This window comes from Fonsecaea pedrosoi (genome assembly GCF_000835455.1).
Source record: "Fonsecaea pedrosoi CBS 271.37 unplaced genomic scaffold supercont1.3, whole genome shotgun sequence".
Taxonomy (NCBI): Eukaryota; Fungi; Ascomycota; class Eurotiomycetes; order Chaetothyriales; family Herpotrichiellaceae; genus Fonsecaea; species Fonsecaea pedrosoi.
In genome coordinates this window covers 3,340,333-3,361,932 of record NW_013550613.1, presented here as the reverse complement: position 1 = coordinate 3,361,932, position 21,600 = coordinate 3,340,333, and the positions used below count along the sequence as shown (strand labels likewise).

The window sequence follows — 21,600 nt, the reverse complement described above, 5'->3', positions numbered from 1 at the left end:
GTCTACCACTGACCAATCATACATGACACGCAATATCATTGTTCCGTTCCTATCCTGCTCCAACCAATGAAATCTAACAGAGTGGATCGAGTCAGAAGTGACTGACACGAGGCACCATATTCAGCGCGAGGCGATCGACAGTGAAATGGCTGACAAACCCCCCAGGCTCCTTCTCCACCGCTGACAGTGAAAAGGCTCACTGGTCCCCCTTCCCCACAAACCATGTGGCTCCGCAAATGTCCCAGGTCTGCCGTTCCGAGGTATTGGTCCAAAGCGCTCTTCCTCTTTCGTATGTGACTCGAGTCAGTGTCATTCCGATCCTGCTCATGCATTCCAGCATGGGGTTACAAATATATCATTGACCGGCTGTGTTCGGTCGCTCAGTCTGTCCCTAGGTTTCCGGGGTTAGAACGCAGTTAGCGCGGACGGACGGACAGAACAGAAAACTTGATAAGCGACATCGCCGAGAAATGGCCAGCTTCACAGGGAAAAACATCGTCGTCACAGGGTCAGCCTCAGGGATTGGCCTCGCCATCACGCTGACTCTTGCACAGCGAGGCGCCGTGGTCTGGACGGTGGATCTATCCCCATCTCCCCTGGATGAGCTGAAGCCATGGATTGAGAAGGGACAAGTGCACTTCCAAGGCGGCATCGACGTTGGTGACCGAGAAACATGTCGGACGTACATGGCCAAGGTCGTCTCAACAGCGGGCAGGATAGACGGTCTTGTCAATAACGCCGGCATCGGGCTGGCTGAAGGTCCTATCGCCTCTGACGAGGCATACGACCGAATGATCCACGTCAATATCGGCGGCGTGTGGAATTACGGCACCGCTGCTCTCCGGGCCATGCAAGAGCAAGAGCCGCAAGGTGAATTTGGCTCGCGAGGCAACATCGTCAACATTGCCAGCGGAGCGGGACTGAGAGGTGTCAGCGGGCTCGCCGTCTACTGTGCTACGAAACACGCGGTCATCGGGTTATCGCGCGCGTGGCAGGAAGACTTTGGAAAGTTTGGCATTCGAACGAACTCTGTCGCCCCGGGTATGTTTGACCTCCTTTGATTCTTGTGGGGGGGAAATTCTATCTAACGAGGATCCCATTTTAGGTGCTACGGCGACCGCTGCCTTTGTGAAGCGGGCAGAGGAGGAGAAAGGCTTCCTCGAGACGCTACCCAGCAATCCTCTTGGGAGAGTCGCCAAACCGTCCGAGATTGCTTCATCAGTGGCATTCCTCCTCTCAGATGAGTCAAGCTATGTCGCCGGGGAAGTACTGGCGGTGACTGGAGGACACGCATAAAGACAGAGAGACGGACGGGGTTTTCGAGAATGACCAGGTCCAGAAGGCTGCTTCCAAAAGTCCATTAACTGGGTAAAACACAATGACACAATAAAAATAGACCCCATGCATTTTGGCCTCCATGTCGCACAACTCTCCCTAAGTGAGTGAATAATCAGCGTACAGCAGCAACACCAGAGCCGAAAGCACGACGTACGTCTCCGTATAGTTCCGAACTTGTCTGTAAAGGTATTGATGTGAACCCCAACCCACCCAAACCTGTAAATTCGGCCCTGCAAGGCTATGTAGGTAGTATGGGGGTCCGCACTGGCCCTACCCTTGTTATTCCCCATGAACTCCGGGATCCCAGAAGTCCCACTACCTCCAGGCTCGGCAGATTTCCTAGGCGAGCCAGCCAGGAGCAGGGATAGTAATCCTTTTCTGACAGCGGAGCACGAGTCAGGGTGTATGACTTGCACGGGGCGGGGGCAGTCAAGGGCCACTTTCACCCCTCACTTGATGGATGGAGATAGACACCCATTTTTATGTTCAAAGTTATATCTCTTGTAGAAGGCCGAGATCTTGGGAGTCGTGAAACCGGGCCTATTGTGGGCGTTTTCAGAAGAACAATTGAGGACCTCATTCCATTCTCTGACGATCTACCCTCCCCCCCGCCAGGTCTTCCGGTCTCGAGTTGTCCAATGACAAACACAGTCTCTCTCCCTACCCGACGGGTGAGGGCGTTTATACAGAGTTGTGCGTAAGCGTGTCGTGTATATTAGTGCAAAAGCATAGCAAAGCTGGCGACGATAATGAACAAAGACCGAGGTAGATCTTTCGTGGTGGCCCGAATGGACCAACCCGTGCCCATACATACATCACGTACCAGAACATAAACCCGAGGGACAAGGGAGTTTTTTGTCGACAGTCATACACACTTAGACATATACACACACATACCATCTCCTGATATCTCATTTCTTTTTAATGGTGGGGTAGAAATCCGAGAGAGACATCTTTCTCGCTTTGGTATATAATTTCCTTTGCTTGCTGGTGAACTCAGGTCTCGAGTATACCTGTATAGGACTTTCTCTTTCTCTCTCTCTCTCCCCCTCCCCGCTCGGCAAGATGATTGCAACCATTACCGACGACGACTACGAGGTCCTCGACCAATACCACTCTCAACCCCGCAAGCTCAAGATCATCCACGTCGGAGCTGGCGCTTCGGGCCTGTTGCTGGCATACAAGGCTGAGAGGCAACTCCGCAATTATGAACTGACATGCTATGAGAAGTAAGTTCCCACCAAGTCCAGTCTTAGACTCTCAGACAGGGTTGAGGGGACGTATTGAATTACTCTGTCCGAATGGAACTGACCTCCCCCCCAAAAGAAATCCAAGTATCGGCGGCACATGGTGGGAGAACAGATACCCCGGGTGTGCGTGCGACATCCCCGCCCACACCTACACCTACACCTTCCGCCCCAACCCAGAGTGGTCGGGCTTCTACTCGCGCTCCGACGAGATCCAGACATACTTTGAAAAGTTTTACGACGAGTACAAGCTGGACCGGTACGTGCGGCTGAACACCGAGGTCGTGAGCGCGACCTGGTTCGAGGACAGCGGCGAGTGTGAGTTTTTGTCACCCTTGTTCTTCTCCTTTCCCTTCCCCGTATCCGAAATGAATGTGAAGACTCTCAAAAAGTCGCTTCGTGTGCTGACAAGATCTGCCGCTTCTCTGGAAAAACAGGGGAGGTTGAGCTCAAAAACGCAGATGGCACCTTCACGGACCGCTGCCACGTCCTGATTAACGGCTCCGGCGTCGTCAACAAGTGGAAATGTGAGTAGTGCCCTGGCCACGCATCCACTCGAACCCGATCGCGGGGCGGACGTGTGATGTGTTCTTGGAGAATCACCATGAGCTAAACAACCCTCTTCTTGACAGGGCCGGCCATCGAGGGCATTTCGTCGTACAAGGGCATCCTCGCCCACAGCGCCAACTGGGACACGTCAATCGACTGGCAGGGCAAGAAGGTGGCCGTGCTGGGGACGGGATCGAGCTCGATTCAGATGGTGCCGCATCTCGCCAAAGGTAATTATCCTGATTCCTCCTTGTCGTCGATATCCTCCAAGGGAGCCTTTTTCGCTGAGACCCATCTGCGTCGTAGGAGCTGAATCCTTGACCGTCTTCGCCCGCAACATGACCTACATCGCCCCGCAGGTCGCGTCGGACGCCCAGAAGATCGACGAGAACTCGCAACCGGCCGCTGCGGTCGGGAAGCACTACTACATCGAGGCCGAGAAGCAGCGGTTCCGCACCGACGCCGAGTTCCACCTGCAGTACCGCAAGCGGCTCGAGTCGGCGCTGACCGAGATGTTCCCCATGTTCCTGCGTGGGACCAAGCTGAACGTGCAGGCGCGCGAGTCGATGCGGGCGAGCATGCTGGCCAAGATCGGCGAGGGCCACGACGAGCTCAAGCAGCGCTTCATCCCGCAGTGGTCGCCGGGCTGTCGTCGCTTGACCCCAGGCGAGGGATACCTCGAGACGCTGGTCCAGGACCACGTGCGCGTCGTGCACGACGAGATTGTGCGCTTCACCGAGACGGGCCTCGTCACCGCCAGCGGCGAGCAACTCGATTTCGACCTGATCGCGTGCGCCACGGGCTTTGACATTGCCTACACGCCGCACTTTCGCATCACGGGCGTCGACGGCGCCGTCATGCAGGACGAGTGGAAGGAGACGCCCAACATCTACCTCAGCATCGCTGCGCCAAAGTTTCCCAATTACTTTGTCGTGAATGGGCCGACGGGGAATTGGGGCCAGGGATGTGCTCTGCCTTCGGTAAGATTTGCCCCTCTGCCTCTTGTTCTGAAGTCCCTTCGTCCGTCTTTTTGAAGCCAAGTGATCAGTATTTCTAACCGTCCTGGTTCGGGGTCCCAACAGCACGAAGTCCAACTCGAATACGCCATCCAATGCTGCCGCAAGATGCAAGAAGAAGGCATCCGGGCCATGGAACCGCGCCAGGGTCCCACCACCCAGATAAACCGGCACCTGGACGCGTGGCACAAAAAGTACAGCGTGTGGGCCGAGGACTGCCGCTCGTGGTACAAGGACAACAAGCCCGACGGCCGCGTCTACATCTGGCCGGGTAGCCTGCTGCACCACCTCAAGACGCTGCGCGTCCCGCGCTACGAGCACTACGACCTGCGGTACGACGACCCGGACAACATCTGGGCGTTTTTGGGCAACGGGCGCACCGATCTCGAGGTCGCGCACGATCAGGGCCAGAACGTCGACTTGGCCCCGTATATTCGCAACGACGATACGCCGTGGTCGTTGGATTTGCCTTTGTCCGTGCCTTTGCCGGTGGCGGCGGCGGAGGAGCAGACAGAGAAGGCGAAGGATGCCGCGGTGGTTCAATAAGTGTGACATGATGTGACATTGAAGATGGAGAATAGTGGAGCTGGAGACTGGTAGATTCTTGATACAGACTTGTCTGATGTTACTTGTTGCCGCTTCTTTTGTCACGTTGTAGTTAGGCCCCTTTTCTTCCCGCGGCCTGAATCCAAACCTGAACGAACCTGTGATGTGAGACATTCATCATCCGTGGGTGTAGGTCATCATGAGTGATTGGCGACGGATAGATGCTCGTCCAGAATGTGCCTTGTGTTGCGTCGTGGTATGTCGTCCTGTATTGGCATCTTTCGTGGTTGACATTGCAGTAAAGTCTGATAGTGAAGAGTGTGAGTGTGTGTGAGAGCGGGAAGATATGTTACATATAAGTTGTACATAACACGAACCAATAGTCAGATTCATTCAAATATCCTCCTAGAAAACATGTCGATCGATAGTCGATAAACCTGCGCCGTAGCCTCACTTATTACATGTCACAGTTGACCACCCTCGAAGCGCGATTGAACTTTGACCACACCTGCTGGGAGCACCATTGCTTGGTGCTTGGTGCTTTTGTAACCCTAGGCGGCCAAACAGCTACGATACCAACTCATGGCCACATCGTCCAAGGGCCGCGGCACGGGCCAGGAATTCCTGTTGCGCGACCGCAGGGGCACACCCTGGGCAATCTTGACGCTCGGCTCGTACAGGTGCGGGTACTTGGCAAATAGGACCGGGTCGAGCAGGTACTCCTCGAGGCCCTGGCCGATCTTGAGCCGGCGGTACAGCTCGTGCGCGTACTCTTTGGTGTGGAGCAGCGTGTAAAGGTCCGGGGCGGGCAGTTTGACGGCGGGCTTGGGCCCGATCAGGGCGGTGGAGGTGGAGTTGTTAGTGTGGGTGTTGTTGGCGTTGGCGTTATCGGCGTCGGCGTCGGCGTCGCTCAGAATCGCCGGGTTCGTCTCCATGCCGAAGATGATGTCGTGGATGTTAAAGTACACCACGAGGGGTTCCGCGCCGAGCACGAACTCGGACAGGTCCGCCTGCACGACGTACGCCATGCCAATGTCGCCGCAGATCTCGTCCAGCGCCGGGTCGGCGCAGTGGTACTGAATCAGCTTGTCCCTCAGAAAGGGGAAGACGCACCAGTCGATGACGGGCGGATGTGGCACCGAGGTCTGCAGCGGCGTGGGCTGTATTGAGGGTGGAATCGCCGCAAATGTTTCGGGCCCGGGCGATACCCGCCACGCGGCCAGTTTGGTGAGCGTGTCCTGTCCGTTGGTCCATTGAACCCAGGATTCCATGGGGCACCAGGCGACCTTGATAAAGGCCGAGACGAGACTCGATACCATGCGATTGAGACTAGTTGCGGTGCCTCTTTGTCAGAAACGCTTGACGCCAAAAGGCCCGGGAGGGTGGTGGTGGTGGGGATTCAAACACGTACCTGATTATATCCGGGTTTCGTCTGTGCCCTAGGTACCGAGTGACTGCGCACATCTCATACGCATGGATATGTTCCGAGTAATTGGACCGTGGCATGATCTGCAGGTTGCGATAGATGGGGGCATGAATCGAGGGTTGAGGGGGAGTGCGTCGCACCGGTGGTGCAGCTGGTGGCGGTGTAGTGGTCGACAATGCCAAAGCCCCCGCGTCGGCGTCCCAGTTGATGTCCTCCGGTAAGGACCCGTCGTTTGACGAGACCGTAGTGTGAGCGTGCCGGTCTGCTGCATACATTTCAGTGGCAGACATTTCGGTGCATGATGAGACGCCAGAGCCTGGAGCCGGGCAAGCCCTGGGATTCAATACCGTGTTGAGTGGCGGGGCTGGCGGTGCTTCGACGTCGACAAGGCCAGCAGGCATGTTGAGGTCGGCCGTCCACGAATGCAGCCCTTCATCGTCGTCGTCGAGGCCACTCCCGCTAGTATGTGCGTCCTATGAAGAAATGTTCCATCAGCCTCGATCAGACGTGGAATGACCAGTCGATGGCTGATGGGCATCCAAACCAGAACTTACAAAGTTGTTCTCCCTACTCTCGACCATGGTATCGAGGATGCCCTTCAACGTGGCCTGGAGACTCCGCAGCTTCTTCTCCGACTGCCATAGCAGCTGTTTGAGTTTGCGGTTCTCTTCCACGAGTCTGCTGTTGCGATCACTCTCGGAACCCGAGAACAGGGCGAGCTGCTGCTTGAGCTCGTTGATTTCCAGTGTCTGCCGCGCCCGAAAGGCTTGCTGAGACAGTCGGTTCCGCAGTTTTCTGCCACCAGCGACAACGTGTCATTGATAAGTTTACCTACCACCACCAACACCACCACCACTGGCAAAAAGATCCAACAGGCAAAAGTCACTTACCGTCTTTCTGTCGCAGCGCTTGACCTCTTCCGCGTTCCGGCGGCAGCAGCAGTAGTGCCGCCCTCCGACTCGTTTAGTGAAGCCATGTAAACTCCGTCAAAGCTCTAGTAAGTGGTGATTGGGCTTCTTTTCTTGTTTTTGTGTAGTGAGAAAAGTCTTTGAGAGCTAAGAAACCGCTGGCCTGGACGTTAGAGAAAAAACACCCGCATTCCCGAAAACAACGAACGCGGGGATTTGCGGAGATGGAGACGGACACGACGGAATCTTTCCAACTTGTACTACTTGTAGGCCAAGCGAATCACATGCTTGAACCTCGGTTTACCGCTTCCGAACTTCTAATTTAGGTTAGTGCGGCTGAAGCCTCACGAGTCGTGCTCTTAAGAGCAGCCAGATTTGTTCCCTGACTCGACATTGAATATCAGGTCTTCTGCAGAGGCAACAGAGGGACAGTTGTAAAATTCAAGTGAAAAACCCAAACCAACAAAAGGCAATCTAACCATGTTCTCTTTTGGGTAATAGGTTCAGTTGTGAGCGATCGGCCGGTGCACATTGTAAAAAGGGTAACTGACGATCCGACAACTTTGTGGCCAGAAATCACATTCACATGAATGCCATATTGCAAATGCCATGGGATCCGGAGATTGCGGATCCAGGGACGGGACATCTTGAGCGCCATTGCAAAGTATAAAGCTTCCCCAATCTCCAACTAACGGAAATGAAGGTGATATGGCCACTAGCTAATCACTTGCACCTTACCTGACTCATTAACCTGCAGAGATCTCCCTCAGACGGGAGCTTTGGGAGCTTCTGCAAAGCTTCGTGACTCTGTAAAGGTAGTCGGTGTCGTCCGATCATCACTGCTGCTTCGAGTAGTAGGTGTTGGGGTAGGGCCACCAGGGCGGTCCATGAAAAAAGGATCACGTAAAAGTCATCAAGGTTCAGTGCGTCTCAGAAACAGAGTTGTACTTTCTCTTGAACTCGATCCGATGTTGGTTTGGACGTGGATGGCACCCCTGGTTCTTATTCCCTGGGCTTCCCACAGCTTTTGCTCCCTGCTGCGGTTTTGTCTCGGATGAGTGGAAGTCCGGCGGCAGGGCAGGTAGCTTTGATGGCAAACAACGTCCCCCTGTGACTGCGGACATGAGGCTTGCCCTGTCCTGCTTGCCTACCTCAGGCTCCAACGGAAACCAGAGCCAAAAGCAAACCCTCGTAACGCCGCACAAGGATGCCTCGCCACTGCAGAACGAAAAACTTGAACTCTGAGATTGTATGACGAAATGGTAAACAGATCCGGATCGGTTGAGGATACCATAAATTGAAAAGCTGGCATGGATGCATGGGTGCATGGGTTTGTTTGTCTCTGATGTCGATGGTTGACATCAACCGAACCAGTTTCGGGCAAATGGTCCGCAGCAATGGTGGCGTCATCATTCGTCACACACTGAAACCTGGACTAAAAGTGGCTGGAGGCTGTGGCGGTGCTAGGTACTGGCACATGATCACGGAGTATTCTCGGCTCGACATTTGGAGTGGCGCATGATGTGGCTGAAGTGGCTGAAACTCCCTGAAAATTGCACATGCAAGGCACTTTTGCAGCATTCCGCGTGTCCTTGTACAAGTACCCGGTACCCAGTAGACTGTTTGCTGTCTGCTGGCGCCGGTACCTAGAGTATCTAGCCTCTACCACCGTAGCAGTCAGTAGAGCAAAAAGAAACAGATACTTCTCACCTCCAGTGTTCCATCTTCCCCCCCTCTCCCAATAAAAATTCTGACCCAGATCGGGTATTCCACTCCTCTGCAGTAGTACTCGGAATGCTTACCAGAGGGTAATTTGCCATGTGGTAATTGAGCGGCCCGATCCCCCTGCATCTTCCTACCTATCTGCCTGACACTGTGCACTGGCACTGGCGTTCGTTACATCCCCTCCCTCCACTTTCACCCACTCTCTCACTCCCACTCACCACCCCCCACTTCTCTCGGATTACTACCCATCTGTGGTTATCCGTCCATGAGGTATCCGTAGATATTTGAGTCATGGAGAACCGCAGAAGCAACGCTGACAATTCAGGGTGTCACATTGCCCATGGCGGTGACGATGGGGGTGACAGGGAACCCCCAATCTCGAAACCCAAACAAGGATTATGAAGTCGTCGGGAAAGGAAAGAAAGACTCTCGGGGTTATTGGGCACCGAAGGCATGAGGGAAGCCTACGAGTATCGGCCAGCACAGCAGCAACTTCACAAGTATCCTCCCTGCTACTACTGGTGCCACCTACCCACTACCCACTAGAATCCCCCCATCGCCATCTGCATGCGCATGCGCATGTAATAATAACAATAATAATTCATACATACTGCAAGAAAGCAAGGCCTCCAAACAGAAGTACGGCATTTGTGTAACCTCCCAGCATCCCCCCCCCCCGGGGCTTACGAGTCCCTTGTAAAGAGGTTCAATACCCGAAAGCCGGACATTTGGCCACATTTTGGGGGGTTGACGAAAATACACCGTAACTCTCTTCAGCCAAAAGACTCGAGAAGAGCTGAATTACCCCAAGCAGCAGCTCCGCAGGGTTTGCCGAAGTTCGGCAGAACTCCGTACGCACTCCCTATGTAGACGATGTGATTGGGCCTTGGACTGAGTGGGTGCTTGGGACGACTCGGAAAGTCTGTTTGAGGGGAATACCCGATCCTCGGAACCGAAACCATTTTTGTGTGCGAGAGAAGGAGAAGGGGAAAAAATCTGCAATGCCACGGATCGCCGTAGAAGTTTACCCAAGCAAAGCTGAAACGGTTTTCTTTTCTTTGCCAAACAGCAGCAGCAGCCAGAAAAGAAAACCATGGGTATGGCAGCCACCCGATCTATCCGTCTAACATGCTTTTTCTTCGTCTTCCTTGTTTGCTTCCACTGAGCACGGGGAGGGGAGAGGGAAATGGAGAAAAGGGGAATTGGTGAGACAGTTGGACCTGGATGGTTCTTTGATGAGTCAAGACACCTCCAAGTCCTCCCTTTGCTGGAACTGGTTGGAAACCCGAGTACCTACCGAAGAATAAACGAGTGGTGATGGTTGTACCTCGTATTCCGGATGTACAGTAGAATGCACCAGTAATCAGCCTGAAACCCCAAGCAAACAACAGGTTAGGAGTTGCCCTCCGAATAATCGAAGGCGACGGTCGCCCTGAGTATGCACTGCCCGCAGACGCTGCTGGTTGATTCTACAAGTCCTGCTCCTTGATACACGGGAACACCATCTCGACATAATCACCCAGAGTCCCGTGAAGGTCTCGAGAAACCATCATGTGAAAGTGGGTTTGGTGGGTAGCGTGGGAGCATCTTCTTCCCAACCCTCGGCTGTTGTCGGCGGATTTGTTTTCCCCAGGATTGATCGGCGGATTCTTTTCCCCCGGGAGTTGTACCGGACACGACGGAGTAGAAGAGAAAGTTGCATAGCTTGGTCCCCTCTCATGTCATGTCTGCCTGCATAGACGTTGGAAACGGTGTGTAGATGCCCCCAGATATGCTTTGGATGCGTCCAGGTCGAGGGTGACAGCGTTGTGTTGTTTAGAGGATTCAATCTTGCTTTTTCCTTCACTGTTGGCCCCAAGAGATCAACCGACCGTACAAGAGATCAGCATCGACATCGAGATCTATGAATCCTTCAGAAAGTGTCCAAGGCACTCAGCAGTGGCACCCCCAAGCTTCACCGCTGCCCTCAACGCTTGTCGTCTGAGGTCAATAAGTCATCCATGGGCACGGCTGTTGTACCAGGAAAACGGAAGGAAACCGGAACAACTTTATGTCTTGAGTAATAGATATATTAAGCTAATAATACTAAGCTAGAGGAACTCTGCACTTGCGAGGTTCCTCAAGAGGTGGAAAGAGGGAGTCATCCAATGGACTCGACCATATTCATATCGTATCCAATCAGCCATGTAGGCGGGGGTATCGTAGACCGTGTCCCATAGTCAAGATATGCAAAACAACTGTCCGAAATGAGGCCAGTATGAAGCCGCTCACTAAAAAACACTGCGCTTGCTAGACAAAAAAACATGGATGGTGTAGTCAGGGCCAGCCCGCGACAACCTGTCCTCATTGAGGGCCGTTCAAACAGCTGGTGCCACGTCGTTGCATGGTCTGACGCCTCTTGAGCGCGCTGGCGCTGGGTCGTCGAGACTTGCTGGCACCATTGCTGTCCGGGTTGGCGAAGCGCACGACTCTGCGCTTTGCGTCGGCGTCCCGTGCATAGTGAGCTGCTGCCTGGGGGAGGTTGGACGCAGCCTCTTTCTCTTGGAGTTCTCGGAGGAAGGCGATTTGCTCCTCGGTGGTCAGCTCCTTCTTTGGTGCCAGTGCCGGGATGGTCTCCACGGGCAGGCTGAGGTCTTCGGCAGGACAAAGCAAGTCATCGTCGGAGAGGTATGAGTTGGGCTCAGCGCCGAACGGTGACATGCATGACCGGTAGGGACTAGGCATCCAGGTTGAATTGCTGCTGTCGCGGCGCATGGCGATGGACTGTGTTTGTGATGACGAGGTCGAGTTGGATGCGGTGCTGTCTGTTCGTGCCAGTGCTTGAGAACTGGGCCACGCCGAAGTGGGTGACGCGCACACCAGTGCCGTGTAGGCAGAAGTAGGCGCGTATGAGTAGGTGTTGGACGTGGTGGAGTCGCGAGAGTCTGAACGCGACATAGCTACCGATGTCATGGCTGGAGTAATGTTGGAGGTGGGCGACGAGAAGAACATTTTGCTGTCTGTGCGAGGTTGGAAGGGACGACGATGTTGATGCAAGACGCGACGGGGGTGTCGAGTTTGATATACAAGCACAGAGTTTGGGGGGCCCGTGATGTTATTATGATGGGGTTTGCTAGTGGTCGCCAGATCCGGGATTCGGGTTCCCAGTTGCGGGAGTGTGGCAACGGATGGATGGTTGCGGGTGGTGATGCAATGTGCGAGTAATGTTTGCGTCGAGTCAATCCCACGGATCAGGATCGGCTAAACGACCTGGAGTTCAGGAGAAGGCCGGAGAACGGTGACTCGGCGTGATGGGGTTTGTGATCGGTCGACTTGCCGCTGTTGCTCGTCTCGGTGGTTGGCCCGGTTCGGTGAGCGTGGATGTTGATGGAATCCCAGTGGCTAATATATGCCTCGTCCAGGGCGGCTGTGCTGGGTGCCAGGTTGCGAACAAAGGTCCTCTTGCGAGTAGGTCCTCTTCTGCGGAAGTGTTTTGAAGATCAAATGGGAAGAAGGGGGAATAATCCTGGTTATTAATGTTTGTTCGTGGACGCGAGGGTGGTAGAAGTAAATTAGTCCGTATCACTGTTTTGCCCCTTCCCCGTGCCCTTTTTCCCTTGTTTTTTCTTTTGGGCTATGGATGGAGAATGGCGAAAACCCGATGGAGCGGTGCGACCTCGGACCTAGGACGGGAAAAGAAGACAAAACCAGGGTTCGGAGAATGGCCCCCTTGGGTCGTATGGGTCGTACTTGGTAGCGTTTGTTGCGACCGGGTTGTGGGGGGGTGGGAGAGCAAGCGGCAAAAAGTTTGTCGCTTTTGGCACCGTGTTGATTCTGTGAGAATTCCGCGAGAGGCTAGCGAATTCGCGTCTGAGTGGCTGGTTTCAGACAGGTCGGAATGAGCGGACCGTTGAAGTGATGGGACGCAGGGGGTTTTCGATAGCGATGTTCGATAGTTGATAGTGTGTGATGCGGTACCGAAGGGACCTCAGGGTTTCGGTGATGGTGATCAAAGGTTGAGTGTTGCTGAGTTTGAAGAGTGTTGTCAAGGACAAGTAGGCAGACGTGGCAGGAAGAGAGGATTATAACAGCAAAGCCTGTCTTGCCCGTTAACAACCAGGAAGAAAAGGCGAAAGCCCCAAATAGGATTGATTTGTTGTCCTTGTCCGCAGCGCTGACTGTCGGTCAGTAGACCGCCTGAATAAGGGTTGGATTCTGATTGTTGTGTGAAGGGTGAATGTGACACCGAGCGCAGTCGAGCCCCCTTCAGCCAGGCAACCGAGGGCGAGTGATGAGCTAGGCTCGAGGCGCAAGCCACGGGGTTAAACGAAAAGCGTCGAATGGGAGGATCGCAAACGAGACCATGAACGTGGGTTGGACGAGAATGTATGTCTTGGAAGCTGAAGACGGAAGACGGGGGAGTGAATCAAATTGGAGCAAAAGGATTTGGCGGTGACAAGGCGGTGACAGGGGGCTGCGAGTAATACTGGTTGGGTGGCCGTGCGGGTGCAGCGGGCTCACGGAATGGGGGAATGGGAAGAGTCAGTGCTTCAAAGCCTAGAGGAGCCGAGATCTGTCCCGATGAAATCCCTAGGTTGAGCCTGGTGAGCCCCGTTGTAGGGCCCATAGAGGCCCGTGGACCCCTACAAAGGACTTTGGTAGGTAGAGTTCCAGGCTTCCAGGCCTGTTATCTTTCCCCCTAGGTCGAGTACCCCACGCCCGTTGCACCCAGTGCCCAAGACCCAGTGCCTGACTCGCCAACAAACAAGTCAATAAGGGGGGTCGCAGCTGCCCTCCACCCCGGCTAAAAGGGCATCATCGGGCCAGTACCACGCGACAAATGCCTGGCCAGGTCGAGATTCGTTCGGGTGGAACATGTCTGGTTCCTCCTATCATCACACAGAGATGCTAATTCAGGAAGTCAATTTGCGACAACCGGCAATGAAGTGATAGTGATTGAGGAGATGGGCCAAGAAGGAATCCCACGGCGATCACGACAACGACTCGTTACACGTAGGTATGAACGAGTAGGTCTCGTCGCTGTCAGACGGACTTTGTTGTCAACATTCTCTCTCACCGAACTAGCCAAAAATGAAGCAAAAGGTGCACTACCAACAAAAGTGCGATGACTCAGGCACACATTTGGGGAGCATTTTGTATGGTTGTCGGTGATGGTATACTGGTAGTATAATGCCGCATTCGGACATCCGTTGATGATGGTGATGATGAGTGCAAACAGGGATCGGGTCATCCTTTGTGCTATGTATGTACAAACGTACTACTTATTATTGTTCGACTGAGTACAGTTGATGCTGATATGCTGCTGATACCGGCCCCGGGTGATACAAGGCGCAGGCATTCTATACTCGTCACCTTGTATCACCCACACCAACACCAAACCCCCAAAATTAGTTCTGTCAACTCATTATTATTATCATTACCATTATGACGATCACAGCCTCTGTCATCTCTTCTTGACCCTTGGTATGCCCTGAGTAAGAAGTTGTCCATTAAATTATTTGCTGGCAGTGGCCGGAAACGATTACTTCAGCAGACAGCGACCTAGCGATGTCTCTCCAAGCTTTGGAATTGCTCGATGCGGAAGGACCTCGACATCTCATAATAATATATCCAAGTAGAAAGGGCCGAGAACATGGCTGAACCGGCCTTGTTCTCCGTGTCGGTTTTTTAGTATGAGTTAAGGCTTGATTATTCTCCCAGAGATGGTGTTGTGTTATACGAGTGAGTGCTTGGGCAATGACGTTGGTGGTTGCTCTTTCTCGTACTTGCTTCATCCCACGTTGCCTGTTGTTTTTCTGCTTTGTTCATTATTCTTCGCATTACGAGATACAGACAGAGTCGGTGGGATCCTTTACATGTGTCCCTCCCACTATGATCCCTCGGCAGATACAACTCTCCTAGTCAACGGCCAACACATTAAGGGAATTATATGTGACTGACTCACTCCAGGCATTCTCCAACTCTGGGGGTGAGGCACACCTCAAAGTTGCTGCCCAACTCGTCCACCCGAATAGCACCTAAAGCCTACCTACTCTAGGGCCAGCCACTCACCGGTACCCCCCAAAACCCCTAGTCGGTCGTTTCCGGGCGCCAGAAAATGAAGCTGGGGACTTAACTAAAGAGAAGGGTGTCGCGGGCAGGGCGGGGCTAGCTAGTAGTGGGTGCGGTGCGTGGGCGCTTCTCGTGGGCAAGGCGACGAAACTTCCCACGAATTCGTAGCCTCAAATGCCTCGGGGAGAGAGGGATGTGGATGCCTGAGGAATATGTGTGCAGGAACCGAAATTGTTACTGCCTGAGATATCACGGATGGGTATACGAGGAATGGAAGAATCAAGATGAGTGCGGAACCGACCACCTGCCGGGTTGGGGGTGGTTGTCGATGGATTGCCGCGCCTCATTTGGCTTCGCAATGTCTCTCTAGGGACCATCTGCGAAACCCGAAGTTTACACGCAATCTGCTACTCCGTACTACTCGTACTCCTCCACACCCACCAGATCGGCAAGGCTTTCGTTGTAGGTACAAACCATTGGGGAAGCATTGAGGTTCCCCGAGTCTAGCCCCAAGTACCTCCGCACCAAAATTTTGCTGGCAAGGTACATTCACCCCCCCTTGGAAATACCTCGGCGAGCCCCGAGCCACATGTCGCAATTTTCCTTTGATTCCTTTTTCTTCCTCTTCTCTCTTTTGCCTCTCGTACGGGGTTTCTTCTTCACTGTAACATGTGCACTCGAGTCCACACTATCGGCTCTCCCCTGCCCGTGATGGCACCAAGGGCACTTGCAGAAGCCGGTCAGAGGAGGCCAATCTTCCAGAAGGATTTTGGAATGTCACTATTTCTACCCAAAGTCGTTGCAACGACACGACGGGGAACGACAATGGTGGATCAACGGCGCAGTGCAATAAAACCCACCTCTTGAACGACGAACCCCATCCAGCCTCCTGGGTAAAGTCCCCATACTCTAACAAAACAACCAAAGGGTCCCTTGACCCATAAGCCGGTTGTACTAAAATGCCCCCAGTGCCACCACTCATCCCCCGTCAGATCCATCTCAAACCCGGTTAGATACTCCACCGCTGCTCGTTGACGGGACCCATCCTGCCCGGCTCTTTGGGAAAGATGGATTGCGTGCCCACTCAATATCGAATCTCGTTTGTTGTCCAATCAACATCTGCACTCTTGTCCTCGAGGCTTCCGAGGCTTCGTCGTGAGGGGCCCGGTTCCGAATTTTCCTCATTCCGACAGAGTTTTGAAGGCTGGAAGTTCCCGATATTATTAGTTCGGATTCTAGGGGTCCTTGCTCGTCGTTGAGACCGAGGTGCCGGACGGCATTGCTCTTCCAAAAAGCCCAGGTCCAGCTCTTCTTACCTCGATTGCGAGTATTCACAGCCTGGTCCGTGGTCGGCGCTTGGCCAGACGGTCACATCCCGCACAGAGTTTTGCACCAATGCACACTGTTTGATCAGCCGTAATCAGCACGGCATATGTGCCGCGAGTTGAACCGTTAGGCAAGCTTGGACCCGGGGACACACACAAAAACACACATGGCCAAGACGAATACGAGGTGGGTTCGCAAGGCAAAAGGCAAAATAGAGCCAGACGACCGAATGGAGAAAACCCTTTTCGGTGTTACTCAGGTTGACCGTGTCGCCATGTCGCAATTGCCCCGTCTGGTTGCCGTCAGCCAGTGCGCAACGCGGCTCGGCACCGAAGAACAGGTGTTGATGACCATTCCGACCTTGAATCACACTTTTGCACCCCAGACAGGAATTGCGAGGGTGACACATGGTGTGCATGCAGCCCATGTTTGTCAGATATGCAGGGTTTGGGGGCATTACATATGGTCCAACATGACTTGACGCGACAGCCCTGCGAGGTGCAGCTGACAGTGGCACGAGCTGAGCTGAGCCTCGTTTGCCAGCCTGTCGGCAAGCATGTGACGGTATACGACTCTGACTTGCAGCAATAACAGCAGCAGCCGGAATAATCAACACCTACCGGTTCAGGCATCATGAACCCTGTCTCGCGCCCAACCCGAGAAATGAAGTGATGCGAGGCGAACAATCATCAATGCTAACATTGGCTGTATTCGCTTTGCTTGTTCGAGTCAGAAGAGCGACCTCGGCGGCCATTTTCCGCAACTCAAAGGGCCGTGTTCGAGGGTGAGGGTGCTTACTCTCTTTCTGACTTGCTTTCGTGCGTACCGAGGCCTGCACCCACATCCATTTGCGCGCCTATTCATCTCTCTCCGGATTATTCTCTTGAAAATGCGGAGGCGCCTTGTGAGATCGAGGGGCCAAGGGAATAATGGCGAGCTCCCCGCTTTTGTTTGCTCGGCTGGTCGACAGACGCTGATAGATCTTTGAAAGAACGCCCCCGCAACTGAACAGCCGCGGACAGCTCGCATTCTCCGCATCGGAAGCAAGGTGGCAAAGTAGTCTACTCTGCATCTCGCAAGTTATGGTCGATAAGACATTTCGCATCGGATGTATGTCGTTCTCGTGATTCTGGGCCCTCATCCGATACAGGTTCGTGCTCACTCCCATTCCGGATGATCAACTTGATACTTCATCTTCGAAAAGTTGGCATCTTGAGAACAAAGAGTTGGAACAAAGAACACTGCGAATATCGGCCGAACATCGCACGGACGACGAGAGTCCAGAACGCGTAGCAAAGATCAGCAGTGATCGACCCATGGAATGCCGAGGATCGTCGTCCCAGGCTGTCCTCGCGTGACTCGGTACATACAAATTTGCCTGAGGAGCAGTGGTCTGGAATGTACCTAGTCTCCCAGCTCAGGTCTGCCCAGAACATCCCCAAGCGGCCTCGGCCTGTCGCATCAGATCGCACCACCTCACGCGATGCCGAATATCCTCTACAGTGGGCAATCGGGCATCTGGCATTCTAGATCTCTGTTCAGGCCTCTCCACGGCGCCTACCGGTACGTACCTAAGGCACAGAGTTCAACGCTCCACGTGCATTTCCACCATACAAATCCACAGATTGTAGATTGCTCCTCTCTTATTGTTTGACTTTCATGCGCGGCTACTCGGCACCTCTCCTCCAGGTCTAGACATTCACTCATTCATTCATTCGAGGTTCTCACAACAAAGGTCGCCGATGTTTGGGGATATCGATCGGTCAGGTCAGGTCAGGTCCAGACCATTATCACTGTTTTATGGGTCCTTGTACTTGTACTTGTCTCGTGGGTTGATATGAAATGAAAGAATACAACACGGCACTACACAAGCCGCTTGCGTGCCGCTTGCTTGCCTGCGAGAGACGCTGCGCGTGATGCTCTCTCCCTCCCTCCCTCTCTTTCTTTGTTTGACATGACACGGCTGGAATATCCGACTCCGGCTCCGGCTCCATCTCCACCTCTACGCTTGCGAAGCATGGGATAGGATGGGATGGGATGGGATCGCCAGGCCATGTTGTGGGAGAGACAGCTAGACAGGCCAGATGTGCCAGAACCTACTATCCTTCCTCTATTGGGTGCGCTACTCCAAGTGCAGTACTTGTAGCGTGGCGGTATGGAGATGGGATGGTCGCAGTAGACGTGTGTGTCTGTTGTGTGGCACAGAATCTGAAAATGAATGCATAACAAATATACGAACGAGCTAAGGTAAGAGGCCAAGATCAGACAAACAGAATCTGTATGGAATGTGCGGATCGAGTCTGTCTGGCCGCCTGGTTTGCTATCTGACTTGACCTACACTGACTGACTGACTGACTGTTCACATTGTTTTCGGATCACTGTCTATTCAGCATATTCAACATTGTTCAGATGGTCAGCCTGGTCCCGTATCTACACATCCAGTACATACGGTCCACAGACACAGATATATACTCGGTACATACACTAGTATATCCGTCTACATACATGCAGTCCATGAGTAAGATCTTGACAGTCAGTCCCGTTCTCTCATTCATGACAACGACAATGACAGCGACAACGACCTGGACGAAAGGATGGAATATGTCTTACACTTTCTCTGCGTGTTTGGAGTGTTCAGTACAAGGAGGGTGCTTGACGGATCCGAAATCGAGCCCTGTCTTGCGAGACACATGAGGTATATGGCTTATTTACCAAGCACTCGGTTGTAAAAGAACGTGATATAACATATTCATCCTGAGTAGTTCCTGACGCCTACATAACTGCCCGAGCTACTTGGTATCTACATAAGTGCCGAGTATCACTAAGGTATATACATACCTGTCCATATATCCTCTTGTTCTTGTGAACTCCCATCCACTTTTCATTATCGTCTATTTGATCTGTCCTGCCACTTTCTGACAAACGCACGAGTCATGGCATTTGCCATTAAAGCAGCGAGAACGCGGGATGTATGGACGCTGCTTTAATGTACCTGCAAGTACCGAGTACTGTAGTTGTACAAGGTACACGCTGTGCCTCTACCGAGCGTGGTTCGCCGCAACTATTTCCAAGGAGTCATCTCACCCACCTCGTTCATATACCGAGTACATGTTTCTATTTATGGCTCTCCGGCTTCCGCAATCATACCGCCTTAAAGAAGGGAAGGGCAGTGGCATAATACACAATATTGCCTTACGTCCGATGCATGTAATAGAAAACCTATTAATAGATCTTCTACCACAGGCCCCGATATCGACGCTTTGGAAGATCACACTCAAGGAGTCCGTTACTCGGCTTGCTCTGGAATTTTCTGGGTGGCGTATCCCACCACCCATGACCCTATTCTGTACTCGTAACGGGATGGCAAATTCCGACATTACATCCACATTCTCACGAGAGGACATCGACCGCTTTCTGAGATCGACTTTAAGCTTGGTGCATCACGGAGCAGAGGACTCAGCCTCGCACCATGACCTAGCGATCGCGCGAAGAGTGAGATTATTGTCGTGGTGTGGCATGTCTTGTCCGAGGTCTCCATCTCACAGAAAAGGCTGTGACAGTAATCGAATCATGGGGTGGTTGCGGAGCCAAAGTCCATTTGAGATCACCGTATCCACAAACGCCGATGGCGCATCGATCTTTAAGACCTGAAATCTTGGGTGCCGCAGTGCAAAAAGGAGCCAAGTTGAGGATCCTTACCAAACGCAGGTGTTGATACAGGTGTTGCTCGCGGTACCATAGTATCCACAAGTCTTCTTCACTGCCGGTCACGAGATGGTGCAGGACACCACCAGTCCACTACAGATTGGTGGCTGAACAGAGGCACGAACCTGCCCAGTCGGTGTCGTTGAATTCGAGCGTGAGCAAGTCTGTCTTCCTGCGCTAGAGCACGGATGCAGCCGCATTTAGATGGTGTCCCCAATTCAAAATAGATAGCAGTCAAAGTCAGCGACCAACAGCGGGTTCGACCGCCTGCCAATACTGTCGAGGAGTCATAGCACTCCTCAGAGGTGTGTATCTTGACACGGGTCCTGTGAAGCGTTGAGAGAGTTCGCGGCCTTCCCAGCACAAGGAACATCTGTCGTGATTTGACGTCTGATCCAACATTAATTCGGCAAAGGAGAGACATATTGTCTTTTGCATTAGGGCGATCAAAGCTTGATTAGTAGTCGTGTGCCTGCTGCTCCCTCGACCAGCCTCATATGTGATATCAACCGTGTCCTCAAGGGCACACAGATAGGAGCGCCCTGGTCTTGCGGGAACAGCATACTGGCGGAACGTACCTAAAGATGAAAGAAGTACATCAACAGCAATGAGCCATTCTTCACAAGTACTAGAGCCGCAGCAGTGATTGCCAGGTATATACGCAATACACCAACCTCCAAATATTTTTCACTTCTATTGCTGCCCAGGGGGAACGTCATGGGGAAAGTCGTGGCGTCAAATGTCTGCAAGTTGCATTCTTGTCAATGTGAGCTACATTCTTTTAAGCTGGGTCCGTAGTCAGAAATGATCTAGAGCGAATACCGTCAGGTCCAGAGGATCGTGAGGACAGAGGGTGCCATCTATTGGGAGTCAAGCCTTCAGCAGAAGTCGAGAGAAGAAGACCTTTGGGGAGAACAGACGGTGGTCACGAATCCGAGAGACATCTGTTGGAAGGATATCGAAGTAGGGAAATACACTGATTTCGAGATTAGCAAAAGGACCCGAAAAGGAGCGTCCAGGATGCGAGGCCTAGTGGTAGGTGAGTTTGTAAAATGGGTCTGAAGGAATATCGTAGTCAGATAAGAAATGGCCCCCTTCCATCATCCATCGCGACACACGCTTATGTTCTGCTAAGACGATACTCTGCTCTCGGTTGGGCACTCAAGGGGAAGAGATTGTAAGAACAACATGGGAGGATAGTGGCACGAAGGTGAAGTGATGATTTTGGTGCTGAATCTGAGCGGAACATGGCGCAGGGCATACAAGGTACCATTGAGGTTGTCCTCTCTCGTCTCGGTCGATAGAAGAACAAGACCTTGCAGTAGACAAGGCTGACGAGCACGTTCGTACCGATGTCTGTAGATCTCCGGATAATACAGACCTTGTGAGTGTTGATGGAGTCCGTGTCCGCATCTTGGAGTTGCACATCTCGGAAAGAAATTCGAGCAAGATACGAACTCACGTGGCCTGTGCTTTCCTAAATGGGATTTTGTGCATGGATAAAGATGGAATAAATTCGGAACACGGAACAAGTGCTACACAAGCGATCCGAGAGTGACGGGAAAATAAGGGGGTCCCTCGGGGTTGGGAAGTGCTTCCTTCCGGGCCACTTTCAAAGTGCTCAAGAGAGGGCAACAGGGGTCATACTTGGTGGTGATGCGCGGTGATGGCGATGAGGGAACCCAACAGATGGTGTTTGCTGGTGCCTGGCGATGCCTAGAACAAAAACCCCACCGCCGAGCCTCCAGGCAGCCTATCATCCT

The 21,600-nt window shown here is 53.0% G+C and overlaps 4 protein-coding genes across 4 annotated transcripts; 2 read left to right on the top strand and 2 right to left on the bottom strand.

Annotated features, from left to right (window-relative positions):
* Positions 1–470: 470 nt before the first annotated feature.
* Positions 471–1,296, top strand: Z517_05136 (uncharacterized protein; the record flags this gene model as incomplete). The annotated part of the gene is made up of 2 exons (XM_013430463.1): positions 471–1,041; positions 1,106–1,296. The coding sequence occupies 2 exons, from the start codon at positions 471–473 to the stop codon at positions 1,294–1,296; spliced, it is 762 nt and encodes a 253-aa protein (XP_013285917.1).
* A 1,107-nt stretch (positions 1,297–2,403) lies between these two features.
* On the top strand, positions 2,404–4,696 carry Z517_05135 (uncharacterized protein; the record flags this gene model as incomplete). The annotated part of the gene is made up of 6 exons (XM_013430462.1): positions 2,404–2,567; positions 2,665–2,903; positions 3,023–3,112; positions 3,218–3,364; positions 3,441–4,114; positions 4,217–4,696. 6 exons carry the CDS (start codon positions 2,404–2,406, stop codon positions 4,694–4,696), a joined length of 1,794 nt encoding a protein of 597 aa, XP_013285916.1.
* Positions 4,697–5,247: 551 nt separating this feature from the next.
* Z517_05134 (uncharacterized protein) lies at positions 5,248–7,098 on the bottom strand (the record flags this gene model as incomplete). The annotated part of the gene is made up of 4 exons (XM_013430461.1): positions 5,248–6,025; positions 6,108–6,595; positions 6,677–6,917; positions 7,013–7,098. 4 exons carry the CDS (start codon positions 7,096–7,098, stop codon positions 5,248–5,250), a joined length of 1,593 nt encoding a protein of 530 aa, XP_013285915.1.
* Positions 7,099–11,098: 4,000 nt separating this feature from the next.
* On the bottom strand, positions 11,099–11,746 carry Z517_05133 (uncharacterized protein; the record flags this gene model as incomplete). Its single annotated transcript, XM_013430460.1, has 1 exon — positions 11,099–11,746. One exon carries the CDS (start codon positions 11,744–11,746, stop codon positions 11,099–11,101), a length of 648 nt encoding a protein of 215 aa, XP_013285914.1.
* Positions 11,747–21,600: the final 9,854 nt, after the last annotated feature.